Source organism: Bufo bufo, chromosome 5 (assembly GCF_905171765.1).
Source record: "Bufo bufo chromosome 5, aBufBuf1.1, whole genome shotgun sequence".
NCBI lineage: Eukaryota > Metazoa > Chordata > Amphibia > Anura > Bufonidae > Bufo > Bufo bufo.
In genome coordinates this window covers 430069848-430097571 of record NC_053393.1, presented here as the reverse complement: position 1 = coordinate 430097571, position 27724 = coordinate 430069848, and the positions used below count along the sequence as shown (strand labels likewise).

The 27724-nt window shown below is 44.1% G+C and overlaps 1 protein-coding gene across 2 annotated transcripts in view; it reads left to right on the top strand.

Moving 5' to 3' along the window:
• Window positions 1-27724, top strand: part of CAPN7 (calpain 7) — a 69758-nt gene that overhangs the window by 12869 nt on the left and 29165 nt on the right. For both annotated transcript variants that reach the window (XM_040433479.1, XM_040433478.1), the window contains exons 3-10: window positions 2527-2684; window positions 4756-4823; window positions 5954-6160; window positions 6254-6340; window positions 14000-14126; window positions 18121-18206; window positions 18835-18928; window positions 20434-20580. In XM_040433479.1, the coding sequence (XP_040289413.1) occupies window positions 2527-2684; window positions 4756-4823; window positions 5954-6160; window positions 6254-6340; window positions 14000-14126; window positions 18121-18206; window positions 18835-18928; window positions 20434-20580 (974 nt within the window). The remainder of the gene's footprint in view (window positions 1-2526; window positions 2685-4755; window positions 4824-5953; window positions 6161-6253; window positions 6341-13999; window positions 14127-18120; window positions 18207-18834; window positions 18929-20433; window positions 20581-27724) is intronic.

Genomic DNA, 27724 nt, shown 5'->3' with positions numbered 1-27724 from the left:
TTTAGGAGTTTAAGATGAATAAGGCATATACCGAGCTTTAATGTAAAGTCTGGAAAATCAGTTCTCACCTCTCCTGTGTTCTCTCCTGTCCCTTATACTATAAACAGTGATAAGCAGGGTGTTCTAGTGGTGATAGAAAATCAGTTTTCACCTCTCCTGTCCCTTATACTATAAACAGTGATAAGCAGGGTGTTCTAGTGGTAATAGAAAATCAGTTTTCACCTCTCCTCCTGTGTTCTCTCCTGTCCCTTATACTATAAACTGTGATAAGCGGGGTGGTCTAGTGGTGGTAGATAATCAGTTCTCACCTCTCCTGTCCCTTATACTATAAACAGTGATAAGCAGGGTAGTCTAGTGGTGATAGAAAATCAGTTCTCACGTCTCCTCTGTTCTGTCCTGTCCCTTATACTATAAACATTGATAATCAGTGTGTTCTAGTGGTGATAGATAATCAGTTCTCACCTCTCCTGTGTTCTCCCCTGTCCCTTATACTATAAACATTGATAAGCAGGGTGTTCTAGTGGTGATAGAAAATCAGTTCTATCCAGGTTTCCTCATACTGCTCCAAGGCCCTTAGTTACAATGAAACTGTGCAGCACATACTCAGTAGTAAGTTCCTCCTCTAAAGACTGGAGGAGAAGTTCACCACTGGGCATGCCTGCAGTCATCTCAGGACTGCTAGACAGAACAGGAAGACAGCAGTAATGGGGTTATCCGGGAATAACCTGCAGCGTGCCTCTGCTATAGAAAAAAATCATACTTACCTACTTCCTGCCGCACCGGTCCTGTGTGCCGCTCCCACGTGTCCATCTTCCAGCCTGTGGCTTGTTTAATTCGTCCCTGGACAGGCATGGTCATTTGCTCCACTGCAGCCAATAACTGGCTTCAGCTGTGATGTGTGTTTTGTGGACACCTCACCGCTGAATCCAGTTGTTGGCTGCAACAGAGCAGATGATCAAGCCCATGGCGGAAGCTAAGTAAACAAATCACGGACTAGAAGATGGACACACGGGTACCAGGTCCAAAGCTGTACGGAGCAAGTAGGTATGATTCTTTCCATAGCGGAGGGAGGTGGCGGACTGCTGTGAAAAGTTATTTATTCCCAGACAACCCTTTTATGGCACCACAGAATATACCAGGTACACTTTTACATGTTTCTTTTATTCCAATTTAGACTCGCAGATGATTCTCTGCATTTCCAGGACATACATACATATATGGGGTCATTTATCAAACTGGTGTAAAGTAGAACTGGCTTAGTTTCCCATAGCAACCAATCAGACTCCACCTTTAATTTTTTACAGCTCCTTTGGAAAATGAAAGGTGGAATCTGATTGGTTGCTATGGGCACCTAAGCCAGTTCTACTTTACACCAGTTTGATAAATTACCCCAATAGAGTTTTTCTAACTCTTTTTGAGGACAAATTCATAGATTTCTTACAGTTAGGGCGCATTCACGCAGCCTTATGAACAGGTCCGCACCCGTGAGCCTTTCTTAAGTGTATAACAGTGTTTTCCAGTTATTAAATGCATAGTACTTCATATGTTTACTTACATGAATTTAGAAAAAGCCAGGATTTTCTGAAATTGTATTCCTATAAATATGGTTCATGTTCTATAGAAGTAGCCTGATTACTAACATGATAGTAAGAAAAAACCTGCTGTCACCATTTTACTAAGGAAATGTATTACTAAATGGGCCATAAGGATAATAGTATATATTGGTTATACCGTTCAGTGAGGAAATCTGCCACCTCCATCATTGCTAAGTAAGGGAAGTGCATAGTAGCACATAGTACCTCATTCACAATCTTTCTTTCAGCCATCTGTGTTTCCGATCTTCAGAAAATGAACTTTCAAAGTGCCCAGCGGAGCATTAAGGTCAATTTAGACTGCCCGGTCTCGAGCAGATTATCGGGAACGCTCATTCCCAACAATCTGCCCATCTAAATGTGCCCCCGATGAACGAGCGAAACGCTCGTTTATCTAGTGAGCCTGTCGTTCATCCGGGCACACCAATCTTCGTTTCTGGGCAGCAGATCGTGCTGTCTAAACAATGATTCTGTATGGGGGCGAGGGATCGCAGTGAGACACTTTGGCACTGCACATGCGCAGGATTTTGACGTGATGCTGCAGCAAACAGATGGGCAGAGTTAGGGCTGGAATTTGACATTGAGGCGGGGGGGCGCGTCATGTCAACGATGAGAGGAGACGGGCTCCGCATGCAGGTGGACTTGGGCACTGGCAAGAGGCATGCCTGGGCTCCTTCTGCCAAGATTAACGCCCCCCGCTGGGCACTTTACAGGCTCATTTGCATTTCAAACAAAGTTCTTTTTCTGAAGATAGGAAGCACTGATGGCTGAAAGAAAGGTACAACTGTGAATAAGGGGCTAAGTGCTACTATGCAATTCCCTTTCTTAGATGGTGATGATGGAGGTGACAGATTCGATATTTTCACAGAAGAGCTCCACATCGCCTAGAGGACTGTATTAACCTGTGTTCTGTACTGTTCACAATATCACACAGTTCAAGCCCAGAACATTGACCCCTTAAAATCAAAGCAGCATTTGGATCTAGAACGAGCGCACTTCCTTGTCACCCAGGCGTTTGATGAAGATGACAAAGGCAATGCAGAAGAGGCGATTGAGCTGTACTCTCAGGCAGTGGAGCTTTGCCTGACGACGGTGAGTGACATGTCTGGCAATGTGCATGATGCTTGACACCGATGGCACAGATGAAGAGATCAGAGACGGCATATGTTCAGTAATGTCTGCCGGACTGACGGGACATCTCGGTGGTGTCACCTGCCACATAAAAGTGTGTTCTTCTGTAGCATGAGAAGTTTGGCCCAGTTCACACTGGCGTGTAATGATTTCCAACTTTGTGACAGTTCTGATGGATCAGTTACGACAAATCCATGTTATGTTTCAATCGCCTTAAGTTACCTTGTGGCATCCATTTTATTTTTGATGGATACGACGCTACGCTATTTTGAGCCTGACTGAAAATATAAACCAAAATGCTGTGCCAGATCCATCACAAAACGGATGTCGGTGGCGAAGCGCTAATGGTCCCTATCGACTTACAATGACGTTAGGCTCCACCACATGGTCTGTCCTTTTGATGATAAAACTAGCAGTGCAGAGACTACTGCAGGTGTGAACAGAGCTTTAATCCTGTCTGAGATTTGGTTTATTGTAGCATGGTAGAGCACATGAACTCAACGCTCTCCAGTTATTCATAGTACAGTGGTCCGTGTGAAAACCAGAGCATTTCAGAATGTATATTTTCTTATATGAATGGTCACATTCAGATGATCCATTTCCTATAAATCCATATCAGATCAGTGGGGACTCCCTGTACCCCCACAATCAACTGTTTGAAGAGGTTGCGGGACTCCACTGAGCACCGCAGCCTCGTCCTAGGCCAATGACGTCACGGTCATTTGTCACATCAAAAGTCGCTTTGTTCATAACTTCGGATGGGCCTGGGCTATCCCCACACTGCAGAAAAATCCACAATGTAAATTGACCTGTGGTTCAAATTTTAAATGCAGAGAGTAAAATCCGTAGAATATCCGCAGCAAAATAAAATGGAATTTTGCCTGCGGAATCTCTGGAAAATTTGTCCTGTGTGGCTGCAACTAGTGATGAGCTAAGCGAGCTTTGGATGTTACATCCGAAGTCTCTTCGTTCATGACTTCGGATTAATACTGTACGGAGAGTCTCGGTACAGTATTAAAATGTATGGGCTCCGATGAGCCGAAGCAGTTGATTTTTAAAGTGGAAAGCCACTTTAAAACTTGAAACCAAACTCTGCTTCGGTTCTGAGGTACCAGTCAGAACCGAATCCCAGTTTGGTTTCAAGTTCGAAAGTGTTTTTCCACTTTAAAAATCAATAACCGAAGTTATTCAACGAAGTCCCGCACAACTTTGCGAATAACTATCTGTCTCATCGGAGCCCATACATTTTAATACTGTATGGAGACAGATCTCCGCGCAGTATTATTCCGAAGTTATGAACAAAGAGGCTTTGGATGTAAGTTAACACCCGAAGTCGCTTCGCTCATCACTACAACCTTAAGGAGGTGCCCACAAAGCATAACAGTGGTTGGATATTGCCTTTAAATGCTTGTTATGGCGCCTGCCCCTTTGATTCCTTCCCCAGAAAACGTATTGATTACGACAACAGGAGGGTCATAAAATGTGTTGAGGCAAATAAAATAAAAATTCCCATGAGGACATCCCTTGTCAGCATGACAATATCAAAGAGGGGTGCCCCACTCCAAACCTCCTCCCCACTATGAGCCACTACCAATCAGCAGATTTTATCTGGATGCGTCAAGCTGTAGAAAAGAAAAGCTCTTTGGGGGGGGGGGGGTGATTTATCATCTCCCCGCACCTATTTTTGTGGCATAAAAAAGTCATAAACACTGTGGCGCTTGAGCGCCTCCCTCGGCACTTTCTGAAAAGGGGGCGGGGCCAAGTGTGTATGAAGACAGAAATCTACGCCAGTTCCGAGCTGCGGTAGATTTCACTCTGGCGCACAGACTGTTGGACGCTAGTCCTAATATGACGAGGCCTAGGTGCGCAGGAGATTTCTCTTTGATACCACTCTCAGCAGAGGTTTTATTTCTTTTGAAAAATGAATGCTGTGATTGGTTGCTATGGGTAACAAAGACATGTTTTCAATTATTTATTGTTTGAAATCATTCATTGTTTTTCTTTCTAACAATTTGTTAATTTTTCTGTTTAGTCCAATGAAACTACAGATCAACACATGCAAACAAAACTGAAGCAGCTGGCTCGACAAGCTCTGGACAGGTGATCACCTCCATGTTTCGGAGCAGTTCTTCATAGTGTGTCAGCCGCCTCTTGCCTGTGGCACATTCCTTTGTCGGCATGTCATATATTCGCGGAAATCACACTTGCCTTAATTCTGTTAAAGTGAAATACTTGTACAGTCGGACTGTGCTGCCAAACAACAATCCTTTAAAGCAGTCATTCCCAACCAGCCCTGTTACCGCAGGGGTACCCCTGAAAAATGCCTCCACACTTGAGGTACTCTTAAAGGGGTTAGCCAGCTTTTTAGGCTACTTTCACACTCGCGTTTTGGCTTTCCGTTTGTGAGATCCGTTCAGGGCTCTCACAAGCGGTCCAAAACGGATCAGTTTTGCCCTAATGTATTCTGAATAGAAAAGGATCCGCTCAGAATGCATCAGTTTGCCTCCGATCAGTCTCCATTCCGCTCTGGAGGCGGACACCAAAACGCTGTCCACTTGACGAAACTGAGCCAAAAGGATCCGTCCTGGCACACAATGTAAGTCAATGGGGACGAATCCATTTTTTCTGACACAAACTGGCACAATAGAAAATGGATCCGTCTCCCTGGAGTTCATGACGGATGCATGCGGTTGTAACATTATGTCGTGCGACAATTTTTATAATAATAGTCTATGGTGTCACACTGCAACATACTGCAATGCGGCAGTCGCTAAAAATCTATTCGAAATGGATTTTTCTGCAACTGTCGCAGTCGCAGCATGTCACGGTGCGACACCATAGACTATCATTATAAAAATTGTCGCACGACACATGTCGTTGTGTACACCTAGCCTTAGGTTTTTTTTATGTGTGCGGTTTTGAAGACCGAACCAAGAACAGACATGTCAATTTTTTTATTTATTTTTTCTAATCTCATCCACTTTTCTCATACTGTATTACATTGTGTTTTTTCCGCACTAAAAACCAGTGTAATCCACAATGGGTGCAAGTACCCTTTGGGTTAAGAAACATGTAATCAAGTTCTACACGTCCTTGACAAGTGGTTCATTTTTAGAAGTTATCATTTCAGCCCAGTAGTTATAAAGATTCCATCTTTGACTTCATTAGGCTGTTGAATGAACCGTTTTTTAGAAATCAGATATGAAACTTTTCTTTATTTTCTTCAATAGAGCAGAATCGCTGAAAGACTCCATGTTTAAAGCAGCTTCAAAAGATAAGCCATCTGCCCCCAAGCAAAACCAAAACCAACCGTCACGAAACTTCCTGCCTTTGGGTCCAGACTTCAGCCTAAACGATAAACCAGCATCTGCCAGACCGTCCCAGAACAGCGAGCCCCCTCGTCAGAGGTATACAGCGGAGGAAATAGAAGTGCTGAGGTAAGCGATCTCACTGCTGCGTTCTCACACTACCTTCAATACATAAGTGCATTCCTTTATGTTCTGGGCTGACAGTCTTCATCTTTTTTACAGGAAGACCTCAAAAATTAATGGCATTGAATATGTGCCTTTCATGAGCGTTGATCTGCGAGAGCGCTTCGCCTTCCCTATGCCTTTCTCGTAAGTGTGCGGTAAAGTAATCGTAAGCAAATGAAAAGTAAAAATTCATAGCGTAACACAGAAAGGCAGTATGTAAAAATATACACAGTTTATTAAAAGAAACCTAAAGAAAGTTGTTTTTATATTAAAGGGAATGTGTCATCAGAAAATGACCTATTGTTTAAAGAGGACTTTTCATTTTTTTTTTTTTTTTAAGTTTAGATAAATACCTTTCCTTCCGGGGTACCTTTCCTTTACACTGCTGCCACCCTGCCTGTTCTTTTCAAATATCGCTCCTACGCACCGCTGTGCCCTCCTGCAGTTTTCCCACTTAGTATGTCAATACTGAACATCGGTACAGGGAGGAGGAGACGACGCCAGGGTCTCTCATTGGGCGTCTCCTTCTCCCTTGCTGTGCCGCGATCCAATCACTTCAGAAAGCGTCACAGCCAGGGAGAAGGTGAGCTTTTTTTTCTCCCTGCTGTGACGCTGTCTGCTGTGATTGGATCAGCGGGGGGTACCCCGCAAGGAAAGGTATTTATCTGAACTTAAAAAAAAACATGAAAGGTCCTCTTTAAATCACATTTTTATGTTTAACATATTTTTAAAGAATTTTCGATGAGGTTCTTTTTAATTTTCCATGTCAATATCTATATGTAATCAAAAACCATAAAATCCTGAGGTTTTCGCACTGGCCACTAAGAATAATAATCGGCGCCACTTCTAGGTCTATACACATCACTTTCCTGCAATTATCTTCTTATCTGTCATTCTAATTCTGCCTGTAATGAGATCACCTCTGTGTATAGATAAGACAGGATCCACTATTCACAATAGGTGATTGTCAAAGCTTATCTATTCTTTCCTTGTACAATGACCTCTGCACAGGTCACACAGCATGCCTAGAAAACTCTCCCATAGAAGACAATGAGGTCCCCTCCTGACCATTGTGTCTATGGCCCATGGGGCTGCCGTAAAGCATTTTTCTGAAAGGGGTTTTGCCACTTCAGCAAATAGCATTTATTTTCCAAAAGTTTCCATAGTTACGACCACCCTGTAATCCAGCAGCGGTGGTTGTGCTTGCACACTATAGAAAAAAGCACCAGCCTATGTGAGCTCCCACCATCCCAGCCACCAGAAAGGCTGACATTTTTTCTTATAGTGTGCAAGCACGACCACCACTGCTGGATTACAGAGTGGTTGCACCAGTCTAAGTGAGCTCCCACTGTCCTGGCCACAAGAGAGGCTGGCATTTTTTCCTATGGTGTGCAAGCACGGCCACCACTGATGGATTACAGGGTGGTCTGTAACCATGGAAACGAGCAGTGTATAATGTGATGGAAAAATGAACCAAGCCAGCAAAGGAAGCAATGTGGACAATCACAATACATTAATAAGTGTCTTGTAATAACTTTCTCTACATGATAAATGCCACTTGCTGAAGTAACAAAACCCCTTTAAGACCTCCTCTGGTCAGCTATCAGTGACTGAGAGCTATGTACATATGTATACACACTTAGGCCTCATGCACACAAACGTATTTTCGGTTTGCATTTTTTACAGATCAAATGCAGACCCATTCATTTCTATGGGGCCGCTAAAAATGTTGACAGCACACATGTTATATTTGTGCTGTCCGCATCCATTTATCATGTAGAGAAAGTTAATACAAGGCACTTACTAATGTATGTGTGTCCATGCTCTCCCTATCACAGCTCAGGGGGCAGCTGAAGGATGAAACGGAGCATGTGCGGCCTTTTTATTGAGTGGCACCTGAGGGGTTAATAGCGGCGGATCACAGTGCGCAGTCATAGAGGCTGGGTGCCGGGTATGGCATATGTCCGGCACCCGCAGCCTGCGTTTGTATTAAGCATAAACGATATTCATTGGTGGTGCAGTGTGCCGAAACCCCCCCCCAACCCCAGTATTATAAATCAGAATCATTGGTGGCGCAGTGCGCCCCCAACCCCCCCATCCCCCAAGTATTATCATTAGTGGCAGTTCCGATCCGAGCCCCAGCAGTGTAATCCTGGGGCTCCGATCGGTTACCATGGCAGCCAGGACGCTATTGAAGCCCTGGCTGCCATAGTCAGCTCCATGCTGCTGTGTGCACAAAGCACAGGGCAGCAGGGAGAGTGGGAGATCCTATTCACCCTGATAGAGATCTATCAGGGTAATTAGCACAAGGGATGAAAGATCCCAGGTTCTAGCCCCTAAGGGGGAAAATGGGTATTAACCACCTCCGGACCGCCTAACGCAGATTCGCGTTCCGGAGGTGGCAGCCCTGCGCAGAGTCATGCATATACGCGTCATCTCGCGCGAGCCGAGACTTCCTGTAAACGCGCGCACACAGGAACGGAAGGTAAGAGAGTTGATCTCCAGCCTGCCAGCGGCGATCGTTCGCTGGCAGGCTGGAGATGTGTTTTTTTTAACCCCTAACAGGTATATTAGACGCTGTTTTGATAACAGCGTCTAATATACCTGCTACCTGGTCCTCTGATGGTCCCCTTTGTTTGGATCGACCACCAGAGGACACAGGTAGCTCAGTAAAGTACCACCAAGCACCACTACACTACACTACACCCCCCCCCCATCACTTATTAACCCCTTATTAGCCCCTGATCACCCCATATAGACTCCCTGATCACCCCCCTGTCATTGATTACCCCCCTGTCATTGATCAACCCTCTGTAAAGCTCCATTCAGATGTCCGCATGATTTTTACGGATCCACTGATTTATGGATCGGATCCGCAAAACGCATACGGACGTCTGAATGAAGCCTTACAGGGGCGTGATCAATGACTGTGGTTATCACCCCATATAGACTCCCTGATCACCCCCCTGTCATTGATTACACCCCTGTCATTGATCAACCCCCTGTAAAGCTCCATTCAGATGTCCGCATGATTTTTACGGATCCACTGATAGATGGATCGGATCCGCAAAACGCATACGGACGTCTGAATGAAGCCTTACAGGGGCGTGATCAATGACTGTGGTGATCACCCCATATAGACTCCCTGATCACCCCCCTGTCATTGATTACACCCCTGTCATTGATCAACCCCCTATAAAGCTCCATTCAGATGTCCGCATGATTTTTACGGATCCACTGATAGATGGATCGGATCCGCAAAACGCATACGGACGTCTGAATGAAGCCTTACAGGGGCGTGATCAATGACTGTGGTTATCACCCCATATAGACTCCCTGATCACCCCCCTGTCATTGATTACCCCCCTGTCATTGATCACACCCCTGTAAAGCTCCATTCAGACGTCCGCATGATTTTTACGGATCCACTGATGGATGGATCGGATCCGCAAAACGCATACGGACGTCTGAATGAAGCCTTACAGGGGCGTGATCAATGACTGTGGTTATCACCCCATATAGACTCCCTGATCACCCCCCTGTCATTGATTACACCCCTGTCATTGATCAACCCCCTGTAAAGCTCCATTCAGATGTCCGCATGATTTTTACGGATCCACTGATAGATGGATCGGATCCGCAAAACACATACAGGCGTCTCCCTGGAGCCTTCCAGGGGGGGTGATCACCCCATTCAGACTCCCTGATCACCCCCCTGTCATTGATCACCCCCCCCTGTCATGCTGCATTCAGATGTCCGTATGATTTTTACGGATACATGGATCGGATCCGCAAAACACATACGGACATCTGAATGGAGCCTTACAGGGGGGTGATCAATGACAGGGGGGTGATCACCCCATATAGACTCTCTGATCACCCCCCTGTCATTGATCACCCCCCTGTCATTGATCACCCTCTGTAAGGCTCCATTCAGACATTTTTTTGGCCCAAGTTAGCGGAATTATTTATTTTTTTTCTTACAAAGTCTCATATTCCACTAACTCAGGGCTCGACAAATCCCGGGCGCCAGGTCGCCATGGCGACCAGGAATTTGGTCCTGGCGCTTGGGTATTTGTCAGCCCGTTTTCAAAGATGCGCTCTCGGCGCGCACCATGGTTTCCTGAGCGGCACAGTGGAGGAGAGGAGTCCCTCCCTCCCCACTGTGCGCGGCTGCCGCTGGCCACTAAGAACAGGGTAGGAGGAGGAGGGGAGGGACTGTGGCCACTGCGCCACCAATGAATGTGCCGGCCATATCCCGGCCCCTATGACTGCACGCTGTGATCCGCGCGATTAACCCCTCAGTTGAGGGGTTATTCGCGCGGATCACAGCGTCCTGTCAGAGGTCGGGGGCTGGGTTCTTCAGTCTCGACTCTCTGCATTGGTGGCAGTGGGCAGTTCCGATCGGAGTCCCAGCAGTGTAATGCTGGGGCTCCGATCGGTTACCATGGCAGCCAGGAGTCACGCTACTGAAGTCCTGGCTGCGATGGTATGTTAGTGAGCAGCATTATACTCACGTGCGCCGTGGCCGCCGGGCGCTCTTTCTTCTGTCTGTGCGGCTCATTGCTATGCTTATAGCATTAGCAATGCGCCGCACAGACCTATGAGAAGAAGGAGCTCCCGGCGATCACGGCGCACGTGAGTATAATGCTGCTCACTAACATACCATCGCAGCCAGGACTTCAGTAGCGTGACTCCTGGCTGCCATGGTAACCGATCGGAGCCCCAGCATTACACTGCTGGGACTCCGATCGGAACTGCCCACTGCCAGTGCCACCAATGATGGGGGGAGGAGGAGGGGGACCCTGTGGCCACTGCCACCAATGATTAATACTGGGGAGGGAGGCAGGGTGGGTTTGTTACCAGAGGGGGCTGATAAGAGGGGGGGGAGGGGCTGATAAGAGGGAGGCTGGAGGGGCTGATAAGAGGGAGGCTGGAGGGGCTGATAAGAGGGAGGCTGGAGGGGCTGATAAGAGGGAGGCTGGAGGGGCTGATAAGAGGGAGGCTGGAGGGGCTGATAAGAGGGAGGCTGAAGGGGCTGATAAGAGGGAGGCTGGAGGGGCTGATAAGAGGGAGGCTGGAGGGGCTGATAAGAGGGAGGCTGGAGGGGCTGATAAGAGGGAGGCTGGAGGGGCTGATAAGAGGCTGGAGGGGCTGATCAGAGGCTGGAGGGGCTGATCAGAGGCTGGAGGGGGCTGATCAGAGGCTGGCTGCCATGGTCAGCTCCCTGCTGTTGTGTGCACAAAGCACAGGACAGCAGGGAGAGTGTAAAGTCCTATTCACCCTAGAGAAATATCTTGGCAAAAGACAACTTTTCCCATTTTTTTATACAAAGTTGGCATTTGACCAAGATATTTATCTCACCCAGCATGGGTATATGTAAAAAGACACCCCAAAACACATTCCCCAACTTCTACTGAATACGGAGATACCAGATGTGTGACACTTTTTTGCAGCCTAGGTGGGCAAAGGGGCCCATATTCCAAAGAGCACCTTTCGGATTTCACTCGTCATTTTTTACAGAATTTGATTTCAAACTCCTTACCACACATTTGGGCCCCTAGAATGCCAGGGCAGTATAACTAGCCCACAAGTGACCCCATTTTGGAAAGAAGAGACCCCAAGGTATTTCGTGATGGGCATAGTGAGTTCATAGAACTTTTTATTTTTTGTCACAAGTTAGTGGAATATGAGACTTTGTAAGAAAAAAAAAGAAAGAAAAAAAATCATCATTTTCCGCTAACTTGTGACAAAAAATAAAAAGTTCTATGAACTCACTATGCCCATCAGCGAATACCTTAGGGTGTGTACTTTCCGAAATGGGGTCATTTGTGGGGTGTTTGTACTGTCCTGGCCATTGTAGAACCTCAGGAAACATGACAGGTGCTCAGAAAGTAAGAGCTGCTTCAAAAAGCGGAAATTCACATTTTTGTACCATAGTTTGTAAACGCTATAACTTTTACCCAAACCATTTTTTTTTTTTACCCAAACATTTTTTTTTTATCAAAGACATGTAGAACAATAAATTTAGAGCAAAATTTCTATATGGATCTCGTTTTTTTTGCAAAATTTTACAACTGAAAGTGAAAAATGTCATTTTTTTGCAAAAAAATCGTTAAATTTCGATTAATAACAAAAAAAGTAAAAATGTCAGCAGCAATGAAATACCACCAAATGAAAGCTCTATTAGTGAGAAGAAAAGGAGGTAAAATTCATTTGGGTGGTAAGTTGCATGACCGAGCAATAAACGGTGAAAGTAGTGTAGGTCAGAAGTGTAAAAAGTGGCCTGGTCTTTCAGGGTGTTTAAGCACTGGGGGCTGAGGTGGTTAAAGAGGATTTTTCAATTTTTCATTACAATAAAAAATCTAAACTAAGTATACAGATATGGAGAGCAGCGCCCAGGGATCTCCCTGCACTTACTATTATCCATGGGCGCCGCTCCGTTCTCCCAGTATAGGCTCCGGTATCTTCAGATTTTCGGCTCAACCGAGAGGATCCTGCTCTTGTTCTCCTGGGCGTCTCCTTCTCCCAGGCTGGAGCGCTGGCCAATCGCAGCACTCAGCTCATAGCCTAAGAGGTTTTTTTCTCCCAGGCTATGAGCTGAGTGCTGCGATTGGCCAGCACTCCAGCCTGGGAGAAGGAGACGCCCAGGAGAACTAGAGCAGGCTCCTCCCGAGATAGTCAAAATTTTGGTATCGTGACAACCCTAGGTAAGACATGTGTGTGTTTTTTTTTATTATACCGTAATTATATGTATTTTAAATTTGGCGACTAAAAATGTAAATTTGGCTCCTAAATTTTTCAGGTTAGGAGCCAATGGCTCCTTGATATTTTTTTAGTCTGGAGCCCTGCTTACTCTGCCTCGTTTTTAGTATTCCAGATCATATTCAAGATTGTTAATTGGACATATTGGTAAGAAACGATAACAGAGCTCCAGAATGATTCTTTTCAGCCCGTTATTTCTATACAGCAGCACCAGCACACACTGTGCAGCGACATTTAATTAACCCCTTACCACTGTGGCCTTTTTTGGTCCTTGTAGTTCTGCAGTTTCATTAGTTTTTCCATCTCAACCATTATTTTTTTCTTTTCTGTCTGCTTAGCCTATGCGGCCCTAGATTGTTAATTGTAATATTTTTGGGTACATATAAGGCTGTGGCTACATGACAACGTGTCACTCGACAGCGAGTCGTAGACAAGACGTGATTGTCGCCTTGTGGTCACACCAGTGCAGGAGCCACAACGTGACCCCATTGACAATCATTAGATTTGATGTCAAGTGCTGATATGTATCTAGTTATTTTTACTACTTTTGTACAATAAAAACACTTATTTGTATTTGTGAGAACTATGGGGCCTTTATGGGGGGGGGGGGGGGGAGTGTGGTGTGTATTGGTAGCATTTGGGGGTATAGGTGACACTTTGATCATTTTATTCCATTTTTGGGGAGTTAGGATAAGTAAAAACAGCAATTTAATGACATTTAACAGGGCGGGTTAGATATTGTGATACCCTTTATAGTCCTAGTCGTTCCAGATGTGACGATACCAATTATATGCAGCGATTTTTCATTCATTGTATTATTTTTTTTACATAATGAAGTTTTTTCTTTGTATTGTGTTACTACTCCTAATCCCCACTTGCAGTGTATTATTGGCAGTCGTCTTACTTCCCGCTGAGCCCTGCCTCCTGCGACAGGTCTACTTTGATCAGCATATTCCACACATTTAACATTGTAGCAGCTAGACTAGAACACAACATGGTTACGTTTTTTTTTGACCGTCCACATGTTTTACACTTCAGAGACAAGTTTGGCAAGTTGGCATTGTCCCCCAAGCAGAAAGCCATGTTTTCCAGGTGGGTGAGGCCGGATGAAATCACCAACAACCCCACCATGATCTACACTGTCTCCAGTTTCAGCATTAAGCAGGTAGGACAGCACTGTGTCACATACTGTAAGATCGTGTGTGGCGGCATTAACAAGGGCTGTTTGATTTTGACAGCTATTCTAACGTTCAGCAAAATGCCTCATTTAAGCATTGGCCTGTTTTTTTAATATTTAACAGATAATCGAGGCTTGGTTCACATCCGCAGAACCCTCACAGACCCCATTATATATAATGGCATCCATCAAATGTTGTGGTGTCCAGCATAGGCCGGATGCAGGGCTGTCATTTCTTCTGCTCTTGTACCAGAACAGAAAAACAAATGGCGCTGCTGCTGTGAACCTTGCCGTACAGTATAACTGGTGTACTGCTCCAGAGCATAGCACTAGTAACACATTCAAGGGCACCTGTCACTAGTCTTCACTTGTCTGTTTTAGTAGTTCTTGCATTCTCCTTAAATTCTGGAGCATTTTTAATAACTTTTTGAGCTGTGTCATTCCACTTAGAAATTTATAAGGGTACTTTCACAGAGGATTCCGGCAGGCAGTTCCATCGCAATCCGGACGCAAACTGATGGCATTTGTCAGACGGATCCAGATGCGGATCCGTATGACAAATGCATTGAAATACCGGATCCGTCTCTCCAGTGTCATCCGGAAAAACGGATCCGGTATTAGTTTTTTTTTGTTGCAGTTTGAAAGGTCCGCGCATGCGCAGACTGAAAAGCCAGATCCATTTTGCAGGAACACTTAATGCCGGATGCACTAATACATTTCAATGTAAATTAATACTGGCGTTCCGGCAAGGGATCAGCATTTTTGGCCGAAGAGAGAACTGTAGCATGCTGGGGTATTTTCTCTGTCCAAAAAACGTAAAAGGGACTGAACTGATGCATCCTGGACAGAATACTCTCCATTCAGAATGCATTAGGGTGAAACTGATCAGTTTTTTCTGGTATTGAGCTCCTGTGACGGAACTCGATACCGGAAAACAAAAACGCTAGTGTGAAAGTACCCTTAGTGGGCGTTACCAAAGGTTGTGTCCCTACAGTCTGATGCTGTTAGCCCTAATTGCAGGCACCCCACCAACTGGTAGTACCCAGTTGTCAGAGGGATGACAGAATAACAGCGCAGTACAAAGTTAAAAGAAATTATTTCATGGGGAGTACAAGTATTTTCTAAAGAAGTGGTAGGTTGTGGTGGCTCACTAGCAAGTAGTTAAGGTATGGTGCTGCAAGCTCATATAGAGGGAATCACCCCACCCTCTCTTAAAGGCAAATGTAGTAATAGAGTAATGAGCGAGCACTCATACACTTGGCAACCAAATTGACATGTGCAGAAAATATTTATTATATCCCCATAAAATACAAGTAATAAAATTTATAAGAACAATGTAGCAATAATATACAACATTACAGTCACATATTGTGGTAGATATGATCAACACTATATTCATATGACTCAATAGTGTCGATAAATTCAATAATATATATCACACCAAGAAACTTCAAGTATATGCTGTTATTTGGGAAGAGGGGGTATTATCTTCTAGCGCTCTATCCCAATTTGGGAAACTGAATGTCACTGAAAATGTTGTAGGTGTATTCACTGGGAGCGCAATATGTTCATAAAGTGTCCACAGGAATCCTGATAATGTGAAAAGTCTCTTATAGCTGATCCTTTTAAGCTCGATATGAGCTTTGGATTGGAGAAAACTTTAAATCGATGTTTGGCTTACCGTCTAGCGTCTGCTGTCTCCCTATTGCTTCAATGGAGCTTTAAATATTTGCCGGCTTATTCAGTCGCTCCATACAGCAAGCTGGTTTAAATTTCGCAGGAGTTCCAAAGATCGCAGGAGTTACCACTCTGTTCCGCAATTTCCTTTGGTGCAGCTTTCGACGATAAGAATAGTTAATCCTTTACTGTAGAGATTGTCTTCTGTATGGCCATACAGTATTATCGGAGGCTTTTCAATGCAGGTACATCACTTGTTTCACCATACGCGTTACGGGTAGATTCACTCTCCCTTCCTCAGTGGTCACTCTCCCTTCCTCAGTGTCTTGACCACTGAGGAAGGGAGAGTGAATCTACCCGTAACGCGTATGGTGAAACAAGTGATGTACCTGCATTGAAAAGCCTCCGATAATACTGTATGGCCATACAGAAGACAATCTCTACAGTAAAGGATTAACTATTCTTATCGTCGAAAGCTGCACCAAAGGAAATTGCGGAACAGAGTGGTAACTCCTGCGATCTTTGGAACTCCTGCGAAATTTAAACCAGCTTGCTGTATGGAGCGACTGAATAAGCCGGCAAATATTTAAAGCTCCATTGAAGCAATAGGGAGACAGCAGACGCTAGACGGTAAGCCAAACATCGATTTAAAGTTTTCTCCAATCCAAAGCTCATATCGAGCTTAAAAGGATATGCTATAAGAGACTTTTCACATTATCAGGATTCCTGTGGACACTTTATGAACATATTGCGCTCCCAGTGAATACACCTACAACATTTTCAGTGACATTCAGTTTCCCAAATTGGGATAGAGCGCTAGAAGATAATACCCCCTCTTCCCAAATATCAGCATATACTTGAAGTTTCTTGGTGTGATATATATTATTGAATTTATCGACACTATTGAGTCATATGAATATAGTGTTGATCATATCTACCACAATATATGTGATTGTAATGTTGTATATTATTGCTACATTGTTCTTATAAATTTTATTACTTGTATTTTATGGGGATATAATAAATATTTTCTGCACATGTCAATTTGGTTGCCAAGTGTATGAGTGCTCGCTCATTACTCTATTACTACATTTTCTAAAGAAGGACTGTCTGGAGAGCGGCGGACAGGTCCTCTTTGGGTATGGGCAGTTTTTTGGGATAAGTTTTTCAGTCAGATCTACCTGCAGGATTTTTTGCCAAAGTCAAAAGTGGATTGAAAAAAATAGCAAATATAAAGGAAGGATTTATACTTCTCCTTCCTGGTGGATCCACTTCTGGCTTTAGCTGAAAATCCTGCAGACAGATCTTCCTCAGAACCTCGTCCAAAAAACTGTGTGGCCGTACCTTTTTAAAGGCGTTGTCAGGCTTTAGATAAAACATGGTTGCTCTCCAACACCACATTTGTCCCCTAATAGTGTATGGTATTGCAGCTCACGGTATTGACGTGATTAGGAAGAGGTGCAATACCACGCATAACCTGCGAACAGACGTGGTCCTCATTTACTGCCTGCCCTTTTATAACTCTTTCAAAAAATTGGAAGGACGTATCATTTTGATAATCTTGATAAATGGAAAAATAACAAATACCTTGAAGCAGCCCATTTGCAACACTAGCTATTCCTGGTTATATATTTTTTATAATTTGCCACCCTTTGACTATCACTGAGGATTTGGCTTCAGACACGGGTGTTCCTTTAGCATCCAGCTCTAGTTTTTGTTGGTCTTTAAAGGTCCCCCGCTGTGCGCGCTCAAACCCGGCCACTGAATGCATAGAGAAGACTTGAGTGTGCTCAGGAGTCCTTTCAATGCATTTCATGGCCCACAGTGGGCGACGATAGCGGAGAGCATTACCATAACATTTCTGATCTGTGGCAATAGTGTACATGTATTAATGCAGTTAATAGGTCAGACATGATAGATAACTTTTAGGGGAAGGTTAGGCTACTTCCACACCTGCAGTAAAGCTGGCAGAGTTCACCGTATAGGGCCTAGCTGGATACTGCTGGAGCCCTTTTACTATAATGGGATCCAGAGGGGATCTGGCCGGTTTTCAGCATAAGTGCCAGGTTTGGGCTAGACAAAAACTGGTGCACACACCGGTTTTTGTCTGGCCGAAACCCGGCACTCCTACTGGAAACCGCCAGAATCCCTGCCAGATCCCAATATAGTCAATAGGGTCTGGCGGAGAGTGGCAGTATCCGTCTAGGCCAGATACGGTGGACTCTGGTAGGGTGATATGAAACTAACCTTACCTTATGTGAAATGTGGAAAGAACATAATGTAACCACTGTGTGTATTTTGTCAGACAATAGTGTCCGATTGCTCTTTTGTGGCCTCCCTCGCCATCAGTGCTGCCTATGAAAGACGCTACAACAAGAAACTGATTACAAGGTATGAGACCAATACAGTGCATTCTTACATTTGGTTGGGGGTCTCTGTACGTCATACCAGTTAGTAGAGAAATCCTTTTTGGATGTATCCAATATTTTTATATATAACTTAAACTGATTCTGTAAATATGTGATAAAATAGTGGGGATAAGAGGATCGTCATCAGGCATTTTTTTTATGTGCTGTAAAAATAATAATTGGCTTTAGACAGCTTAGGCTCTGTTCACATCTGTGTCGGGTTTTCGGCTTTTCTGTTCCATCACAAAGAACAGAAAAGCAGAATTCATGTCGGGGACTGATCAGTCGCATGACAGAGACCAGCAGTCCCCGACAGACCTCTAGTCATTCAGGTTTCCATCATGGTGTTCGTCATTTTACGAGAAAAATTTGCACAATTGTGAACACAAAGCTACATTTACACGCAGCAGTCATCTTCCCTAATGGACCCTACTATCTGCCTGTGTAGGATTTTGGATTTATATTGGCGCTGGGAACTGGCTTATTGACCAGGTGGATCCTTCTGCTGTTGCCTTTGGTTGTATCATGGCACCAGTTGTGCAGTCATTCTCTTTTCTGCTCTTTCAAATGACTTTTCTTGATAATATACCAGTATTTTCTTTTATTCACAGCATCATCTACCCACAAAACAAAAAGGGAGAACCAGAATACAACCCTTGTGGCAAATACATGGTGAAGCTGCACATTAATGGCGTACCTAGAAAGGTAACTCCTCATTGGGACCTAGAAAGTGGTTTTCAAAGAGTTCCCCTCTCTTCTCGCTGTTTATATATGTACGCTCCTAGATGAACTGATAAATTGTAGGTTAAGGTCCATTCACACGTCCGTAGTGTATTGCGGATCCACAATACACCCGGCCAGCACCCCTATAGAACTGCCTATTCTTGTCCGCAATTGCGGACAAGAATAGGACATGTTCTATTTTTTTTCCGGAAACGCGGACCGGAAGATCGGGGGGGGGGGGGGGGGGCGCTCCGGGAATGTGGATGCAGACTGCACACTGTGTGCTGTCTGCATCCATTCCTGCCCCATAGAGAATGAATGGGTCCGCACCCGGAACAGATGCGGACCCATTCTACTGACGTGTGAATGGACCCTTATAGGGCTGAATTAAATCATTCTGTACTAATACAAAAGATACCACATGTATACATTACTAATAACATTGTGTCCCATAGACTTAAAGGGAACCTTGATATATATGCAGTTTGTCCCACGTAGATCTGTGGGGACAATCCAGAGATATCAGCTATTTTATATTATTCTAATTACACCCTTGGTGCAACCAATGCTTTGCCGTTGCACTTGGAGCTCCATTTAGGTAATTTCGCCTGGCCCTGAAATCTACGCGCTGTATCTTTTAATGAAGCGGATGGAATCTGTTCTGTGTATGTATCTATCCGCCCAGCGAGCTTCAATATTGTACAGAAGCGCATGCATTGCCACCAGATTTCAGGGCCAGGCAAGATTAGCTTTACACTGCCTGGCCCTGTCACTCACAGTGGAGGGGGCTTTGCCTGCGCATACCCTGACTGGTATTCCGGGCGCAACGGCAATGCCCAACTATAGCTGACAGCTCTGTATTGGCACCACGGAACTACATGGGTTACATTCAGATGCCCAGCGCACATCTTCCAAGGCAGCTTGATTTATATCAAGGTATGTGATGACAGATTCCTTTTAAAGGGGTTGCCTCTCCTCAGACATTGGGAGCATATCGCTAGGATGTACCCCCCAGTGTCTGATAGGGGCAGGTCCCACCTCTGGGACTTGCACCTCTCCTTAGAACGGAGCCTGCAAAGTGAAGGAGGACACCCCGCGCATGCGCAGCCGCCCTCCATTCATTCCTATGGGAGCGCTGAAAATAGCCGAGCGGCATGCTCGGCTATTTTCGCCAGTCCAATTGGAATGAATGGGAAGTGCACTGCGCAAGCGCGGCCAGCACTCCATTTTTTTTATGGGGCTGATGGAAATAGCCGAGCCAGCGGTTGGCTATTTTTGGCTCCCATAGGAATGAATAGAGGGTGGACATGCATGCGCAGTTCGCCCTCCTTCACTTTGTGGGCTCCGTTCTAAAGCTAGGCGCAGGTCCCAGTGATATGCCCCCAATGTCTGGGGTGAGACAACCCCTTTGACTCTTTGTAAAATGTTTTAGTAGTCTACCTAGTTGTGAGTGATTTAGTATTTCTGGCATTGTTTTATTCTTGCAGGTGATCATAGATGATTTTCTGCCAGTGGATCATAATGGAGAGCTGTTGTGCTCCTATTCGAACAACAAGAATGAATTATGGGTGTCTCTTATTGAAAAAGCCTACATGAAAGTGATGGGAGGTTATGACTTTCCAGGATCGAATTCAGTAAGATGAGAGTGCTTAACTTCTTCCTGTATATTTTCTAGCTGGGTTTTTAGGCAAAACCGTGACCAACAGCTTCCCATTGATTTCAAATGACTGCACATGGTCACAATTTGCAGATGCTTTTAAAAACACATTACTTCTTTCAAGCGTATTTTAGTTGTATTTTCCATTAACGTCTTAAATGGATTGTGTGGTGGTATAATATCAATATCAGATTGGCGGGGGTCCAATTCCCGCCGCCCCCGCGCCCTTCCCCCCCCTCCACGCTGATCAGCTGTTGAAGAGGTTGTGGCCCTAGTACCAGCGCTGCCTCCAATTCAAAGTTTACCTGCAGGCCGTCTCCTTTGTAATTACAACTGTTCCCTCCCATTCAAGTGTTATAGAGCAGGAGGAGCCGGGAAGATTCATATACGTAATTTTGGTGAAAAATTTAATATAACCTGTATTTTATTAATTTAAAACCCTGTTCTTTTTATGCTTAGGAGTCCAGTGGGTGATCCTAGTGATTGACGGCTATCGTTCATGAAGGGAAAGCTCAGTCACTGAGTAGGACCGTCCACTGGACTCCTAAGCATAGAAAGACCAGGGAGCTAAATGAAGGAAATACAATTTGTACTGAATTAGGGCTGATAACTTAAGAATGGTTATCAATTTTAATCTCCATTATTATTGCAAATTTATTTACTATTGGATTGGTGGTTTTTTTGCCCATAACTTTTCTATTTTTTTGTTGATGCCATATGGGGGCCTGTTTTTGTGGGACGAATTAGAATTTTTTAGTGACCCCATTTTGGAGTACATATGGAGTACATATAACTCATTTTGGGAGCGGTAATGGAAAAATGAGCAGTTCAACCATATTTCTTTGCACTTTAAATTTACAGCGTTCATCATGCGGCATAAATCACGTTGGGTCGGTCCATTTCCAGCAGCCCCCCCAAACCGACAAATAATAAAGCTCCTAGCTGTACAGAGCTTTGATATTGGTTATTTCAGGCACCAGCATCGCTGCGCTGCCTGCACCGTTCACAGCGCACCCTGTATGACGGGTAAAAGTCTAAGGCTACTTTCACACTGGCGTTTTGGTTTCCATTTGTGAGATCCGTTCAGGGCTCTCACAAGCGATCCAAAACGGATCACTTTAGCCCTAATGCATTCTGAATGGAAAAGGATCCGCTCAGAATGCATCAGTTTGCCTCCGATCAGTCTCGATTCTGCTCTGGAAGCGGACACCAAAACGCTGCCTGCCGCGTTTTGCTGTCTGCTTGACGAAGCGGAGCCAAACAGATCCGTCCTGGCACACAATGTGAGTCAATGGGGACGGATCAGTTTTCTCTGACACAATATGGCACAAAAGAAAACGGATCCGTCCTCCATTGACTTTTAATGGTGTTCAAGACGGATTTTAGCTATGTTGAAGATGATACTAATTTGAATAGCTATTAGCTGGGACCAGAAGTGAACGGAATTTGTATAGGGCACAATAATAAGGCATAAAGCACACTCCAAACCCTCTCAGAAGAGTGGTGGTTCCTTTTTTTGGGGTTTCTATTATACGCTGCGTTTAAACACCAAGGGTATTGCAGGTAAAATAAACTGCAGGTCAAAGGAAATTGGAACTCCCTCGGCTATACCGTAGAAATAGACTGAAGAACATAAGGCATAATGGCCAAATATATGAGGGGAAAACGGGGGAAGCCACCCACTACCCTGGATTTATCCATCTCCCCCGGCAACTGTAAGATCGATAGGTCTAGGCAACAATTAATTACAACCATGACGAGACAGTCCCTATCCCCGCAAGGCAGTAATAAAAAACAGGATAAAATTCAAGAAGATAAGGGGAAGCAGATATCGCAAGAGGTGGGGGAGTCAGGGGGGGTTGAGGGGGCAGTTTTGTGGGAATCAATACCCCAGTCTACAAGACAGATTATAGCATAATTCACGAAATCGCTAAGGTTACGTACACACAGCGAGGAGTTTCAGATCACGGTCCAATGGTAGTAAATATAAGGGACTCCGGGGGAAAAGAAAGAAACTAGGATTAGAATCAAATTAGGTTGGATAGATATAAATGGAAATCACGAAAAAGTGAACTTAGAGAATATTTTGACACTAATGAAGGAACGGCAGACACCAAAATTGTATGGGAGGCTGGCAAAGCATATATGAGCGGGATACTTATGAAACATATAGCTATTTGTAAAAAGAAAAAAGGCAACAGATACGAAAAATAGAGCAGGAGCTAGACATAACTGAAAAGGAATACATTGCTAACCCAAATGAGAGAAACTTCCAGACATGGAGAGACAAACAAAGTGAATATTCAGACATAATGTTTCTATTAGCAGAGCAACAAAGAGTGAACTATATTTATGACCACTATACCCAGGGGCATACACCAGGGAAGAAGTTGGCAGCTATTGTTGCAGCCCAACGTAAACGTAACTTTATTCAAAGATTGGTAAACGGTGCAGGGCAAACAGTGGGAAAAAAAGGAGACAATCAGAGAATACTTTAAAGGATAACTGTCACACTTAGACCCTAATTTCAATTTTCATATATGTAGTTAGTAATAACATGATATTCCAGAATCAGTTACCGTATTTATCGGCGTATAACACGCACTGGCGTATAACACGCACCCTTCATTTTAAGGGAAATTTCAGGAAAAAAAATTAAATTTCAAATTGTACTGCTATGGGGTGGGGGGGATCTGTGGATGGAACTGTTATGGGGGGGATCTGTGGATGACACTGCTATATGTCATCCACAGATCCCCCTCATAACAGTGTCCCCCAATACACCGGGCCTCTGCTCACCGAAGTATTTATAAACGTGAATCCTTATCCTGTTATTAAGCTGCCCTCTCCCATGTTCCCATGTCCCCCCTGTATCCCCACAGCACTTACGATTCACACGCTTCCATAGCAGGCAGGGCGGACGGCAGCAGTAACGTCACTCACTGACGTCGCGCGTCTGCTCCGCCTGCTTCATTCATAAAGGGGGCGGAGCAGGCGCTCAACGTCAGTGAGTGACGTTACTGCTGCCGTCCGCTCTGCCTGCTATTGAAGCTTAAGTAAGTGCTATGGGGATACAGGGGAACATGGGAGAGGGCAGCTTAATAACAGGATAAGGATTCACGTTTATAAATACTTTGGTGAGCGGCGGGGCCCGGTGTAAGAGTACAGTGACTGCACCGGGCCCCGCCCCTAGTTACGGACTCCAGCCCCTCCTCTCTCCCGGCTCATACAGCGCAATGAATATCGGCGTATAACACGCATACATGATTTGCCCCCTATTTTCAGGGGGAAAAAGTGCGTGTTATACGCCGATAAATACGGTACTATTAGACTGACTTACCCCATATTTAATAAGATTCAGCCCTTAGCAACCAGTCTGCATAAAACTGCAATTTCTCTATTTAGTTAAGATGGCCGCCACTGCCCTCACCCTGAGGCTAATCCCGCCTGCCCTCACTAGCCAGTAACAATAGCCCCCCAAAAGTGTCAGTAACCAGAGCCCTCCCCCCCTAAAGGGTTAATCTCCTGCAGCACAAAGGGGTCCTCTTACCACATGTTGCTTTCATTTATACACTGAGCAGACGGCAGATCTCCCTTCCCTGTTGTGCGCTGATTCAACTCTGCATTCTCCAAGTCTGCTGAGTGAGGGAGCGTCTGCCAAGCGCAGGGACAGGGAGAAGTGCACACAGCCCAGGCACTGTTATCAGCTGCTGGGGAGGACCTGGCTTTAATCATTTACTTACAGTGACCTTGCACGCAGCGTCCTCCTAGATGCCTAGCAACCCTATTTTAACCACTTCCCATCTGGGCCATTTGCCCCCTTCCTGACCAGGCCAAATTTTGCAAAACTGACATATCTCACTTTATGTGGTAATAACTTTCGAACGCCTTTATTTATCCAAGTCATTCAGAGATTGTTTTCTCGTGACACATTGTACTTCATGATAGTCATAAATTTGAGTCAAAATATTTCACCTTTATTTATGAAAAAATCCCAAATTTACCCAAAAATTTGAAAAATTCGCAATTTTCTAAATTTCAATTTCTCTGCTTTTAAAACAGAAAGTGATACCTCATAAAATATTTATTATTTAACATTCCCCATATGTCTACTTTATGTTGGCATCATTTTGGAAATGTCATTTTATTTTTTTAGGACGTTAGAAGGCTTAGAAGTTTAGAAGCAATTCTTCAAATTTATAAGAAAATTGCCAAAACCCACTTTATAAGGACCAGTTCAGGTCTGAAGTTACTTTGTGGGGCCTACATAGAGGTTACCCCCATAAATGACCCCATTGTAGAAACTACACCCCTCAAGGTATTCAAAACCGATTTTATAAACTTTGTTAACCCCTTAGGCGTTCCACAAGAATTTAAGGAAAATGGAGATCAAATTTTTAAATTTCACTTTTTTGGCAGATTTTCCATTTTAATCAATTTTTTTCTTTAACACATCGATGGTTAACAGCCAAACAAAACTCAATATTTATTACCCAGATTCTGCGGTTTACAGAAACACCCCACATGTGGTCATAAACTGCTGTATGGGCACACGGCAGGGCGCAGAAGAAAAGGAACTCCACATGGTTTTTAGATGCCATGTCCCATTTGAAGCCCCCTGATGCACCCTTACAGTAGAAACTCCCAAGAAGTGACCCCATTTTGGAAACTAGGGGATAAGGTGCCAGTTTTATTAGTACTATTTTTGGGTACATATGATTTTTTGATCATTCATTATAACACTTTATGGGGCAAGGTGACCAAAAAATTGGTTGTTTTAGCACAGTTTCTATTTATTTATTTTTACAGCGTTCACCTGAGGGGTTCAGTCAAGTGACATTTTTATAGAGCAGATTGTTACGGACGTGGCGATACCTAATATGTATACTTTTTCTCATTTATTAAAGTTTTACACAATAATAGCATTTTTGAAACAAAAAAATTATGTTTTAATGTGTCCATGTTCTGAGAGCTATAGTTTTTTTATTTTTTGAGAGATTTTCTTATGTAGGGGCTCATTTTTTGCGGGATGAGGTGACGGTTTTATTGGTACTATTTTGTGGGACATACGCATTTTTGATCACTTGGTGTTGCACCTTTTGTGATGCAAGGTGACAAAAATTGCTTGTTTTGACACAGTTTTTTTTTTTGTTTTTTTTACGGTGTTCACCCGAGGGGTTAGGTCATGTGATATTTTTATAGAGCTGGTTTTTACGGACGCGGCAATACCAAATATGTCTATTTTATTTTATTTTTTCTATTTTTAATTTTTTTTTTTTATTCCTAACTTGGGAACTTTTTTTTTTTTTAAATGTGAAATTTTATTTTATTTTATTTTTTCAACCCTTTATTTTTTTTATTTTTTTTTACACTTTTCGTCCCCCATAAGGTCATACAAGACCTCTGGGGGACATTTGCTTCACTTTTTCTTTTTTTTTTCACAGTTGATTTCTCCTGTAACTGGGGCTGACATAGTAGCCCCAGTTACAGGACAAATGCACCCCTATAGAGGCTGTACAGCAGCAATCCAGCGCTGTACAGCCTCACAGCAGGGCTGATCGAGGTCTCTGAGAGACCTCACACAGCCCCTGCACTCTCCAGTCACGGCGGTCACATGACCGCCGGGCCGGAACAGGAAGCGCACAGCGCTTCCTGCTCTGCAGACACAGCGCTCGGTGAGCGCTGTGTCTGCAGCGATCGTGAAGGCAGGGACACCTGGGAACTGTCCCTGCCTTGTCTTAGGGTTGCCCTGCTGTCACTGACAGCGGGCAACCCGATCAGCAGCTGCACGATTAGCGTGCAGCTGCTATTTCTGACAGGACGTTTTAAAACGTGCTGTCAGAAATAGACGTCCACCCATAGGACGTTTATAGTCTATGGGCGGACGTGAGGCGGTTAAGCACAGGTAAAAGTAGGCAGTACAGGGGACAAAACTGTGGAATTAAGGGGTAATTGAATACACAGTGAAAAATTTAAATAGGGCCACCAAGGAGATATTAATCCCCACAATCCAATACTCCAAAAAAATAATAATACGACAGTTATACTTTAAAGATATGTATAGGAGTAGATTAGAGGCCGATGTAAAGGAAATAGAGGAGTTTTTGGACAACATAAAAGTGAATGCTCTGATGAAAGCAAAGAAAGAATACCTCAAAAAAGAGATAAATATAGATGAAATAAATAAGACCTTGCAAAATGTAGGGAAAAACAAATTCCCAGGATTGGACGGAATTCCCTTTGAGGTATATCAAGAATACAAAGAGATATACACCCCAAAACTCCTAAATATGTGGAACGCTGCAAGGATGAGTAAAATATTACCGGATTCCCTGCGGGAAGCCCTGATCACCCTTATCTTAAAACCAGGGAAAGACCCTACGACGATGGACTCATACCGTCCAATATCATTAATAAATACCGACAATAAAATTCTCGCAAAAGTGTTAGCAGCCAGATTAGGAAATATAATTAGTACAATCATACATGAGGATCAAACGGGATTTATTCCAGGTAAAACGACGTCTGAGAACATCCTGAGATGTTTTATGAACATGCAGATAATACCTAATAACAGAGGGGAACGGATAATAGTCTCAAGTGATGCATCCACAGCGTTTGACACTGTAGAGTGGACCTTCCTGTTTGCTACCCTGAGGAGAATGGGGTTCGGAGACTAAAACTCCTGTATACTCAAATAAGTGCTAGAATAACAGTAAACGATGATCTGACAGTCCTTTCAGATAGGTAGAGGGGTCAGACAGGGTTGCCCCCTTTCCCCTCTATTGTTTGCGATGGCACTGGAACCCCTCACTGCAATAATAAGGCAGCATGATGGCATTAAAGGATTTGGATACGGGAACCATGAGGAAAAACTCTCATTGTATGCGGACGATTTAATGCTGTTTGTAGGCTCACATAACTCCTTGGTTCATATATTGGCCCAGTTTGAAGAATATGGTAAGTTAGCAGGCCTGAAGATTAACTGGGAAAAATCTGCGTGTATCCCACTGGACCCTCTGGGTAGTTTTATACCAGGACCATTAGAAATAAAGGAAGAAGGTGGGAGCATCAAATACCTTGGTATAAATATCTCTGCTAAAATACGGGATTACACTCGA